Source organism: Harpia harpyja, chromosome 9 (assembly GCF_026419915.1).
Source record: "Harpia harpyja isolate bHarHar1 chromosome 9, bHarHar1 primary haplotype, whole genome shotgun sequence".
NCBI classification, from domain to species: Eukaryota; Metazoa; Chordata; class Aves; order Accipitriformes; family Accipitridae; genus Harpia; species Harpia harpyja.
Window position 1 is genome coordinate 34,539,315 of NC_068948.1, and position 12,294 is coordinate 34,551,608.

Here is a 12,294-nt window from a genome sequence, read left to right on the forward strand (position 1 = left end):
TCCTGCTCAGTTACTTAGAATAAACAGTAACTCAGACTCCCTCACTATGTGTATTTCCCATAGAGTTGATTGGATGTTACTCTACCAAGGCATGATGGTGCTGGCTGCTAATCAAGTGTGGTGGACTTGGGAGGTAGAGGATGTCTTTCGGAAAGTGAAGAAGGGAGAAAAACAGGCAATGAAACTTTATGCTAAAAAAATGCATAAGCAAATTGATGACCTCGTTACCCGCATTACAATGCCTTTGAGCAAAAACGACAGGAAAAAATACAACAGTGTTCTCATTATTGATGTTCATGCCAGAGACATTGTCGATACATTTGTAAGAGACAGGTAAATGCTGCCCCCCAACCTATTGAGAAAATACCAAATGCATAAATTTTATTTCCATCGTTTTACCTCATGTGAGCAAGTGTCTCTTCTGTAGCATTCTGCAGGCTCAGGAGTTTGAATGGGAAAGTCAGCTGCGTTTTTACTGGGACCGAGAGCCAGATGAACTGAATGTGCGGCAGTGCACAGGCACATTTTCATATGGTTATGAGTATATGGGTTTGAATGGACGTCTTGTGATCACCCCGCTTACAGATCGTATTTATCTTACACTCACACAGGTATATGTTCAAGGAGATTTTTACTAACAAACCCTTTTAAAATACACTTCCAGGCAATCACATAATTGTTTTATTGCCACTTTCTGTTATCTTCTAGATGCCAATTCTGAGGCTAGTATGTTTGAAACCAGTTGCGATGTCCTTCTAACCTGATCACATCAAAGATAATATAGAATGAATTCACAGAAAAAATTTAAGGCTTTTTGTACCCAAGGGTTCACTTGTGATTTTGCTACTAACCTAATATAAATGTAATCCAAGCTTTGCTTTGCTTTTTGGTCTGTCTCCAAAGGCTTTATCAATGTTTTTGGGAGGAGCACCAGCAGGGCCAGCAGGTACAGGGAAAACGGAAACAACCAAGGATCTGGCCAAAGCACTGGGCTTGCTGTGTGTAGTGACAAACTGTGGAGAAGGCATGGATTTCAAAGTAAGAGTTAAAGATCTGTGTTCTCTGATAAAGTTCCAGTTACTGCTCTTTTTCACTGCCCAGGATAAGGACATATTCTGAACATCTGCATAAGTACCTCCCTTAGAGATACCAGGTTGATAATGAAATACAGTAAGTAATGTCTATTTTGAATAAATTCCTGAAGGAATTTCAGGTACTTTCAAGCAGGGGAGCAATGACTAGATGATATGTGTATAAGCTCATCATAGGCAATCTGCGCTTGGCAAGTAATTATTGCAAGATGTTATGACTGATTGCTAGCTCCTGCATATATAAATATCCAGAGGTTTTACCCAGTCATTAAGAGTTTTAGCGTACTCCAAAGTTTGTTGACGCTGAATGTTTTATATATTCATTGCTGAGAAGTTTTTCTTGTTCTTGTTAGGCAGTTGGTAAAATTTTCTCTGGTCTCGCCCAGTGTGGAGCATGGGGATGCTTTGACGAATTCAATCGTATCGATGCTTCCGTGCTTTCAGTCATTTCTTCTCAGATTCAGACTATTCGAAATGCTTTAATGAATCAGTTGAAAACATTTCAGGTAAACATTAAAAAAGAAGAGTAATTGTGAAGGCTGATCTTGTTCTTGAGGCCAAGATTCAGGGTTAGACCCCATCATTAGATCAAAGGGCTGCTTCTTCTGTAATTCATTTGTGCCGAACATTTCAAACTCCAGAGTATATACTCTCTGTTTCAGAGATGTTAAATCCTTGCTGATTTCCTAATCCTTTGCTAGGTTCTTCCTTTGTGAAGTGGGATAATAGTAAGCTAAATAGGATAATAGTAAGTAAATGGGATAATACTATAGTAGTAATTAGGAAGAGGAGTAACTTAAGTTAATGTGGATTGTGAGGCTTTATTTACTGATGTTTATTGGAATTCAAAACCCTCAGACAGAAAATTTGATAAGTGTCAAATGTCTTGATGTTTATATCCAAGATACAAACAGTGGGATGAATGTATCTGGATGACTATCTAAAGGTAAATATTTTGACATGTTGTCTTAAGTAGGTGCCCCAGTATTGCTGGTTTTCTCTTTGAGCAAATAGTGCTACTTATTTCAATTCCAAATACACATTGTTCTAATGTTTTCTTATGCCTTTAGTTTGAAGGACAGGAAATTACCCTTGATAGCTGTATGGGCATTTTTATTACGATGAATCCTGGTTACGCTGGCAGGACTGAGCTCCCTGAGTCTGTCAAAACTTTGTTCAGGCCTGTGGTTGTAATTGTACCAGATCTTCAGCAAATCTGTGAAATCATGCTCTTTTCTGAAGGGTTCCTTATGGCAAAGGTAAGAAAATCTTATTGCTACCCATACTTATGTACACACCTATGTATGCATGGCCAGTGTTCGGCTGCGTCGTACACATTTGTGATTCTCTAACTTAAATCTCAAACAGATCCTTGCCAAAAAGATGACAGTGCTATACAAGCTGGCAAAGGAACAGCTTTCTAAACAACATCATTATGATTTTGGACTGCGGGCCCTTAAGTCAGTGTTGGTGATGGCTGGAGAACTGAAAAGAGGATCAGCAGACCTCAGTGAGGTAGATTTGCTACTTAGTTACCCTGAGCAGATAATCTTTTTCATTAGGAAGAGGATGTGTTTACACATCTGCTGTAGTTTGTCTGCACTGGAAATAGGAGCACGGGTGTTATTTGTCTTATTATTTCACTTTGTTCTTACTGAGTTTCATCATGCACTCTGCCAGCAAGTTACCATCAGAGCTCCAGTCAAAGTAGGGAAATCTATAGAAAATGAGGTATTTTACTTCTTGTTAAGTCCAGGATGCAAATAGCCAGATGAATGTCTCTGGATGAATAGTGAAAGCTGTTTTTTGAACAGTGAGTGCCCCAGTCATGCAGTTGTTAATTGTGTAGCTCAATGAAAGTTTTTCAATACTGCATTGCTTTTTATGGCTTCCTTCTACACCTATTTTTTATTGCTATATGTACGGTTGTGATACCCAGTTGCCTAGCGAAATTCTTATTCAAATTTTTTCTTAAAAACCTGGAGACAGCTGAATGAAACCCTCCTATGAAGTTATGTACAGATGCACATTGCAGGTTGGCAGGAAGTTGGGGTCTAACTGATGCTCTCAAGGGGACTACAGAACTTGGGTATGTTCGTAAACCAGTTGGTTATTTTACGATCAAATCAGGGAAGCTGTGGTGTGGGCCACTCCAGCCATTTGGCATTTGGTTAACATGGTAGAAAAAGGCAGTGTATTATTCTTAGCTATTGGTCTGCTTAATCCTTATAAGTAACCTTCGTTTCCACTAGTAACTGATCCCAAGAAAACTCTCAAAGCTGTACTGAAGTAATCAGGCAATTGTTTTTAGAGATGTTTGAAATTACTACATATTAGATAATTGGTTAGCTATTTGGTAAAGATTGATTCTGCTATGTTTTGTCTAGGAAGTTGTACTGATGAGAGCTCTACGAGACATGAATCTTCCTAAATTTGTGTTTGAAGATGTACCTCTCTTCCTTGGCTTAATCTCTGACCTGTTTCCTGGCCTGGATTGCCCTCGTGTCTGCTACCCTAACTTTAATGATGCTGTAGAACAAGTGCTGGAAGAAGGGGGTTATATTGTTTTACCAGTCCAGGTATAAAAAATGTTAATTGCTTGAGTTTTTGTTGTAAACATTAGGCTGGGTATGCATTGCTGCAGTCTAGAGTGGCTCCAGGAAAGCTTAGCTGATATAGACCAGCTGCTGATCTTGTCCATAGAAGAATTACGGACAGCAGTCTATGGAATCAATATTTATTTTTCAGGTGGATAAAGTAGTTCAGATGTATGAGACAATGTTAACTCGTCACACTACAATGGTAGTTGGACCTACTGGAGGTGGCAAGTCAGTTGTCATTAATGCTTTGTGCCAGGCCCAAAATAAGTGAGTATAGAATTTGATGCATGGAAATCAGGTTGTAAAATGGCATAGACTGCATTATTCAGCCTTGTGTAGTCATGACAGGATCAATAGCTGATCATAATATTTGCTTGGGTTAACATGAGATGGTATTGTGTCATTTTAATATTGCTTTTCTTGCTGTATCTTTAGGCTGGGATTATTGACAAAGCTTTACACACTGAACCCTAAAGCTATGAGTGTGATTGAGCTTTATGGGATCCTTGACCCTACCACAAGAGACTGGACAGATGGAGTCCTGTCAAACATTTTTCGGGACATCAACAGGCCTACTGACAAGAAAGAGCGCAGGTAGACAGCTAGAAATCATTGTGATGATTTTTAGATACTGAGTTTTACATCAATTTTTTTTTAATATTTGATACTGCACTGTTTAAAAACCAAATGCTAAATAAATAGAAAGTGTCTAAGGGTCTTTCTGTCTTTTGTGAGTTTCTAGCCTCAGTGAGATGGATGGAAACTATGCAATTATAAAAAATGAATGGGAGGCTTCAAAACACCTGGACTGACATTGACACCATTGATGGCAGATCTGAATTCTGAAATATGTTAGTAAAATCAGAGATTAGTCAGTGCCCCTTGGCTCCTGTATCCACAGGTACATTCTGTTTGATGGAGATGTGGATGCTCTCTGGGTTGAAAACATGAATTCTGTCATGGATGACAACAAGTTATTGACCCTGGCAAATGGGGAGCGGATTAGACTTCAGTCGCACTGTGCTTTGCTGTTTGAGGTAAGTAATGACTGTACTGTTAATAAATGGGAAAGGTTAGATACAGATGGGTCTACAAAGCCTGAAAAGCAGTTACTGTGGCTGTTCTTTGTTTAAGTGTATGATTATCTTGTGTGATTATTTTATAGGTTGGTGACTTACAGTATGCATCTCCTGCCACGGTATCCCGCTGTGGAATGGTCTTTGTAGATCCTAAAAATCTGAAATATAAGCCCTACTGGCAGAAGTGGATCCAAGAAAGAGGAAATGAGGTGGGAATTTCTGCACTTGTTCAGAGAGTATGTGTATTAAATACTGAACCGTAGACAGCTGTAAAAAAAACAAAACCACTTTGTAAAGGCAGTCTGATTTTCTGACAACAGATCTAATCACCAGGCTTGCAGTAGAGGACTAAAGAGAGTTCCCAGCTTTTCTAACTTCTGGTTGTTTCTGAGAAGTGAAGAACCAAGAAATCATTTTACCTGATCTCCAAAGATTTAACAGTGAGATTGCTTAGGTCCTTGTTTCTTACATTTAGATTAAAAACTCAAGTCCACAGGGAGTTGGAGTAAGACAACTTAGTTGCTAGCGCCTGATGAATGCAGATCCTCACCTGCTGAAAACCCAGTCCATACAACAGTGTCACATTTCTTCATGTGAGTGTACCCTGTCTTTGGTAGAAGTGATTCCTTCAAGAACAATCGTACTTGGTCAGCCAGGTATTGATGGGAAGCTCTGCTGTCAAAAATTGGCTTTCCAGGTTTCTGTGTGCTGAATTATTGTCTTTTTCATTCCTCAGCAAGAGAGAATTGAATTGAATCGTCTCTTTCAAAAATATGTGCCCTGCCTTATTGATATGATTGTAGAGGGAATTGTGAATGGCAGACATGGAGAAAGGCTGAAGACCATTGTTCCTCAAACAGATTTAAATATGGTAAGAAATAGAGATAAAGGTTGAAAAAGTTTATCTAAAAAGAGAAATGGAATGATGGAGAGAGTAAAAACCTCCCAAAGAATGCACAGGAGTAGAGTCGGTGCTGAAAGGTCAGTTTGCTAGGGATGAGCACCAAAAGACAAAAGAAACAGTCCGTTCCTAACAATGCTCTTCTCCTGTCATTAAACGCGTATCAGTAGATACACCTGTAAGGACAAAAGATCAGCAAACACTCAAACAGCTGAAAACATATTAAGAGTTTTCATGCATCTGAATGGCAATTCTATTTACAGTTTTGTCTTGTTTTACCACAGGTGGTGCAGTTGACTGTGATGCTGGAAGCTCTAGTTGTGGTACAGCCTGATGATCCTGATGTTCTGGAGTGTTTCTTCTTGGAAGCTTTGTATTCCTCCTTAGGTGCTGCTCTTCTTGAAGCTGGGAGAATTAAATTTGATGAAAATGTTAAACGTCTTTCCTGCATGTCTACTGTTCATGATGACAACATCCTGGCTAAGCCAGGGGAGCTGCCAGGTAGGATCTTGTCATAATTTAGTCTGAATCCCATTGATTGTGTTAGAAAAGTGTTAGTTTCCACGAAGGCAGAACATTGTTCTTCCTTCAAACTAGCTATCCTGGCTGCAAAATATGCTCTCTGAAGGACTGTTACTGAAAACCATGTAGAGATACTGATGTTAGATGACTCTCAGCTACTGGTCTGTCCTCACAGAACAGTACTTTTCTATGCCAAGCTGAAGAGGTAAACAGTGAAAGGAAAAATAAAATGTGAAAGGAAAGCCAGTGGAAGGTGCTTAAAAAGCAGTAGTGTGATCCAAGTGCTGGACTAGGAGAATTTTGGTTGATGTCTTACTGGGTTAAATGACAATTAAGCAGAACAGTGTTGCCGAACTTTGTCCAGAATCTTACCCTTCCCTTTTACTTCAATCAGATTATTTTCTTATGAAATATTTCAGTGTCCTAGAAAACCTCCAGTTGCTTAATGGTTTGCAGGTCAGCTGCCAACTTTGTATGACTTTCATTTTGATGGATTTCAAAAAAAGTGGGTACCTTGGATGAAACTTGTTCCTGAATATATCCATAAGTCTCAAGTGAAATTTCTTGACATTCTAGGTGAGTGTAAGATAAAATACGGTGATGATATGCCTTTAATTTATAATGTGCCACCACTGAGTGCATGGCACTTAACATGAGTTGTTGTTTGTCTGTACTGAAGGTCATCCACTCAGGTTCAGTTTCTTGTGATGGCACAAATCAATTTCTTTAATGTTCTTGTCATAGTAGTTTAGCAGGATTAGAGTTGATATTTACAGCACTGTGTAATAAAGAAATGAGGAAAGGATGAAAAGCTTGTTTCAGATAATAAGGCTTACTAGGAGCTAACAATGCCTTTTATAAGCCAAAATAGCAGAAGATTCACAGTCTGCTCTACCAGAAACTCGAGGAAAAATGTCAGCTTCATGGTTCAGGTACTTGGTAGATAAAAATTACATTCTTAAGGCCGTTATTGGTTGTTACTTCAAGCACTGTATAATGGTGACAGGTGCTTTTCATAGTTAAGGACAAATTAAGGCAGGTTACTTTATAGTAATACTTCAGCAAGCACAGGTTAACTTCACTGACACAAGAGATAATTATATGATCTCTAAAGTTGCTCCTAATGGCAGGCTATTGACATAAAAAAAATTAATCTTTGTAGAGTTCTGGGAAAATGCTTATCATCCAAATAAATCCTGATTATATCCTTGAAATAGGGATTAAATGGAGCTTAACCAGTCCATGACACTCCTATATGGAAGATAACTTCTTTTTTAATGTATCTACAGGAGAAAAGATGCCAATGATAAAACCTGAAAAGAGACAGTTGAGCAATTAAATTTTTCTTTCAACATTGTTAGTGAGTTGATATTTCAGATTACATCTTTGTGCAACTGCATGTTAATACCTTGAGAGTCTGATCCAGCACTATTCTATAAATATAAATCCCCCAGCTGTACTGCATTTTAATTTAACCTGCTATCATATTCATGATCTTTTTCAGTGCCTACAGTGGATACAACACGCACCACTTGGTTGCTAGAACAGATGGTAAAAATAAAACGCCCAGTTGTTCTTGTAGGTGAATCGGGTACATCTAAAACAGCAACTACACAAAACTTCCTAAACAATCTGAACAAAGACCTTAATGTATGTATGAGGCATTTTGCCTTGTTTGTAAAGCTGCATTTTCATTCTTTGTCCTTGTGTTAAATTTGCATTGTGAAGCCTGAGTCTGTGGGTAGCAATATTGACTTTAGTAATGTGACTGCAAGCTGCAGACCCAACGTGTGTGAATGGTTTGAGAATCCTTCAGGATCAAAGATGTTTTGTTTTGTTCTACCATGTACAGATTCAATTTTATGAAGTAAATATATATTATCGAAGTGCTAAGAATGGGATTACTTTTCTTTGTCATCTGTAATTCAAGTGAAAAAATGGGCCAGAGAAGTGTTTCCTGTATGTCTGACAGTCTAATATAAAGAATATTTTTTGAATGCTCTAGTTAAAAAAAAGAACAGGTAAAAATCCATTCCCATCCATTTCCTCCCCTTCGCAGCTGCTGCTAGTGATTAACTTTTCTTCTCGTACAACATCAATGGACATTCAGAGAAACCTAGAGACAAATGTAGAGAAACGAACTAAAGACACTTATGGCCCTCCTATGGGAAAACGTCTCATTGTTTTCATGGATGATATGAATATGCCAAGGGTAAGCTGCCAATAGTTTGCAAGGTAGTATAGAAACATTTGGGGTGGCACTGATGTGGTCCCTTCATACACAGATCCAATGAATCACAAGTCAAGGAGATTCATAGTAAGTACATAACTGGATTTCAGCTTAGGATCTTCAGAAGCATTGGACTTGTGTGCAGTAAGGGGTGTTTCTGTCTGTTACGGTATTTGTCCTATATATAAAAGAGATGCTGTTGGATCATTTCTTTATGCCATTAAAATAATGTTTCTGTGGCCTGATATTGCCTGCAGGTTGTGTATTGTAGAAACCATCCCCTTCTCTTTACAAATGGGGCAAAAGAGTATGTATGCATTTAGTTTATCTCAGAGAAGAGATGCTTTTCCCATAGGAGACATTGGAATGAATGTTCACAATTGGTGCTAGAGCTTTACAAAGTCCTTATAATGTTCGCCGGAGTATGGAGCACAATATTTCCACATTTATAGCAGTAATTGGCATGCTGATGTACTGTGCTCTAAATATCTTGACTCTTTTGTATTATGAAGGTTGATGAGTATGGCACACAGCAACCCATTGCCCTGTTGAAGCTGCTGCTAGAAAAAGGTTTCTTGTACAGCCGTGGTAAGGAGATGAACTGTAAACTTCTTCGAGACCTGGATTTTATTGCTGCCATGGGGAAAGCTGGAGGAGGTCGGAATGAAGTTGACCCTAGGTTCATCTCACTCTTCAGCGTTTTTAACATACCTTTTCCTTCTGAGCAATCACTGAATTTGATCTATGCCTCCATCCTGAAAGGCCACACTGCGGTAATTTCACTGTTTTTAAAGGATTGCTCAACAGGTTTATTATTTTTAAATAGACATTTATTTCTGTGTTATCGCAAGACCTGAAATCTTCTGTTATCAGGCTTTCTTATATTTAGAACCTTGTACAAACCTTTCCCTTCCTCTTCTCTTTCTCATTGGGTTACACAGTTTTGATAAATTCTTGAGTAATGTGTAAACATTCAAGTCAGCAGATAATTTATAAACCTGGTGCTTTTCATAGGTTGAAACCTGTGAATGATTTGGTTATAGTTCCTGTAACCAAATACCCAAAGGTCAGCAAAGTCTTTCCTGAATGACACTGAAAAATTTAATATAATGCAGTAGATTGTATTACTAGCCAGTAACCTGGACCATTATGTGAGAAAAGAGCAGTTTATCTTTTCTGCTATGGAAGTGCTGTGGAAATTCCAGTCATGGAGTTTGATGTTATCTTCAGCACTGTGCAAGCTCAGGAGTGAAGCTGGGGCCTGCCCAAAACATTTAACTGCACAATGTTCATACTACAGAGGAATATGAATTTCTGAAAATGTTTGTCCTCAGTTATTTGAAATATACCAAAAAAACTGGAAAGCAGAGTATGTTTAATAGCATTGAGTTCTCTCTGGGCAGTCTCATGAAAACACTTCTTTCTCGTGTTTGCAGATGTTTAATGAGTCTATATCAACCATCTCTGACAAGATTACTGTGTGTACTTTGGAGCTTTATAAAAGGATTATTTGTGACCTACCCCCTACTCCTTCCAAGTTCCATTACATTTTTAACCTGCGGGATCTTTCCAGGGTCTATAATGGACTTGTTCTTACAACTCCAGAGAGGTAAGAATAGAAAAATTGTCTTTAGCAGTCCTACACCTATTTATAGTGGATGAATCTAGGTGAAGATGATGTAATTTAGTACATGAAATCAGTCACATTTGGTCATTTTTCATTAAATCTTCACCATAATGAGAAAATGTTCAGGAACATCGTAAACTGCGATCTTACTCTTGATGACAAACACTGATGCATTAGTCTTTCTTAAATAAGATATCCAGGGGTAAAAATTCAAGCAAATCAGTTACTATGAAAAGAAAAAACCCCAAAAGAGTAAAAAAAGTCAATCTAGAATTTGGTCAGTGTTATTAACCATATGGCCTTAAGAATCATGGCAGCTCATTTGGTGCAGTCTGATATTTCGATGTTAATTCAGGTTTCAAACAGTGACCCAGATGGTGAGAGTTTGGAGAAATGAGTGCCTGAGGGTTTTCCATGACAGGCTGATTAATGAAGCAGACAAAGCATTGGTGAGTAATTTCTTTCAATTTTTAGTAGTCGCTGACTATAACTATGGCAACTAATTTGTAACAGCAACATTACCAACTGTTGCACTCAGGTCTTGCAGTCAGACTGCAGACTTGTCTAACCTCTGTGTTGCTCTATTAATTTAAATCATGTCCCATGGAGTTTTCTTTTCTAAAATAAAGTGACTATGGCAGACTAAGTGAGCAGATCTGCTGAAGGAATGGCAAGTGTCACTCGGTTTGCCTGTCCAGGAAAATTGGTTAGCAGTGGCACAGGTGACAAAGTGTGAGAGCAGTGCAGGGGAAAACTCAGGAAATCACTTCAAGTCAGTATTTTCCTTTAGGAAAGATTGTATCAGAATGTGACTATACAGTCAAGTAGGAAAAAGAAGGATGAGAGCTGAGTCCTTAAACAATGGATTCAGTTTTTTCTGTTATGCAAACTGGAAAATGCTGCAAATTATATCTTAAAACACGAGAGAGTGATGCCAGTTTTAAACCTTGAGATTAGGGGAAGAATTGGGGTAAAGTTTACTTACATATAAGCAACTTGCGAAGCAACTTGCTTAGATGAAAAGAGGTAGATTAAGATGCCTTCAGATTTTTCTGCTTAAAACTTTCTCCTCTGATATACAAAGATACATTTCCAGCTCCATTTTCACAACTCAGAATAACTGTATCGCAACTTTTCTGTATTTGTACATTCATTCAGACTTAAAAGATTTGTGAGAAATCTTAGTGGTAAGACATCTATGAATGCTGAGGAGGAAGGTTTATTAATATAATATTTACACCAATATATGAGAAGGTATTTTTTTTAACAGGCTTATCCTTTTCTGTCTTAAACTTCTGCAGTCCATTGGCTTGAATGGTTCTTGAACTGCCTATTAGATCATTATAGATCATACATAGAGCACAATAGGAGGCTGTGGTCTTTGGATCTTCTAGTGACATAAGTATCCCCTTGAAATCAGTCAGTATTTCAGCAAGAATCTGTATTATCACCCTTCTAAGTGTTACTGGATTTAGAATTGTCTGCTTTGTTGTGTTGCCTGACTCATTTCATATCCTTGAAGGTACAAGGTCATATAAAAAACCTGATTGAAGAGAATTTCAGAGATGACCTGGAGCAGGCCATGAGGGATCCTGTTCTTTTTGGAGATTTCAGAATGGCACTGAGTGAAGGAGAACCTCGTATTTATGAAGATATCCAAGACTATGGTGCAGCAAAAGCTCTCTTTCAGGTAGTGTGCATCAGCTTGGAACTGTGCCTGATTCTGACTCTGTCAGAGGAATGGGCAGTAGCCTGCCTCAAACTGTAGGAAATCTGTTCTCTTTCTGCGTGCACATAGAATTTTATGTGCACTGTTACCCATTTGGGGTTTGCACTAATGAAAATTGAGGATCAGCTGCAGGGTTGGCAGTTTTTTCCAATAGTTTATTTTCCCTGAGGGAGGGGAAAGGAATAATGCTGCTAAATGGGTTGTTATCTTATTAATTGCTTCATTGGTCTCCTAGTAACATTCTGTCCACCTTTCTCTGCAGGAGATTTTGGAGGAATATAATGAAGTTAATACTAAAATGAACCTGGTTCTTTTTGATGATGCTTTGGAGCACTTAATCCATGTACATCGCATCATACGGATGGATCATGGGCATGCCCTGCTTATAGGAGTGGGAGGCTCAGGAAAGCAGTCTCTAACGAGACTGGCTGCCTATACAGCTAGATATGAGGTTAGTGACCCTGCATCTTTGCAGTGAAAGAAGACAAGGAAAGCAATATTGTGGTCAGGATTAA

At 38.4% G+C, this 12,294-nt stretch overlaps 1 protein-coding gene across 1 annotated transcript in view; it reads left to right on the forward strand.

Moving 5' to 3' along the window:
* DNAH10 (dynein axonemal heavy chain 10) overlaps positions 1–12,294 on the forward strand; it is a 57,271-nt gene that overhangs the window by 22,846 nt on the left and 22,131 nt on the right. Inside the window, exons 31-51 of the mRNA XM_052796717.1 lie at positions 64–333; positions 428–611; positions 904–1,038; positions 1,445–1,597; positions 2,162–2,350; positions 2,460–2,606; positions 3,479–3,670; positions 3,840–3,958; positions 4,127–4,285; positions 4,593–4,728; positions 4,857–4,979; positions 5,507–5,641; positions 5,956–6,172; positions 6,650–6,769; positions 7,698–7,843; positions 8,253–8,405; positions 8,936–9,196; positions 9,860–10,032; positions 10,406–10,499; positions 11,573–11,740; positions 12,042–12,230. Of these exons, the coding sequence (XP_052652677.1) occupies positions 64–333; positions 428–611; positions 904–1,038; positions 1,445–1,597; positions 2,162–2,350; positions 2,460–2,606; positions 3,479–3,670; positions 3,840–3,958; positions 4,127–4,285; positions 4,593–4,728; positions 4,857–4,979; positions 5,507–5,641; positions 5,956–6,172; positions 6,650–6,769; positions 7,698–7,843; positions 8,253–8,405; positions 8,936–9,196; positions 9,860–10,032; positions 10,406–10,499; positions 11,573–11,740; positions 12,042–12,230 (3,463 nt within the window). The remainder of the gene's footprint in view (positions 1–63; positions 334–427; positions 612–903; positions 1,039–1,444; positions 1,598–2,161; positions 2,351–2,459; positions 2,607–3,478; positions 3,671–3,839; positions 3,959–4,126; positions 4,286–4,592; positions 4,729–4,856; positions 4,980–5,506; positions 5,642–5,955; positions 6,173–6,649; positions 6,770–7,697; positions 7,844–8,252; positions 8,406–8,935; positions 9,197–9,859; positions 10,033–10,405; positions 10,500–11,572; positions 11,741–12,041; positions 12,231–12,294) is intronic.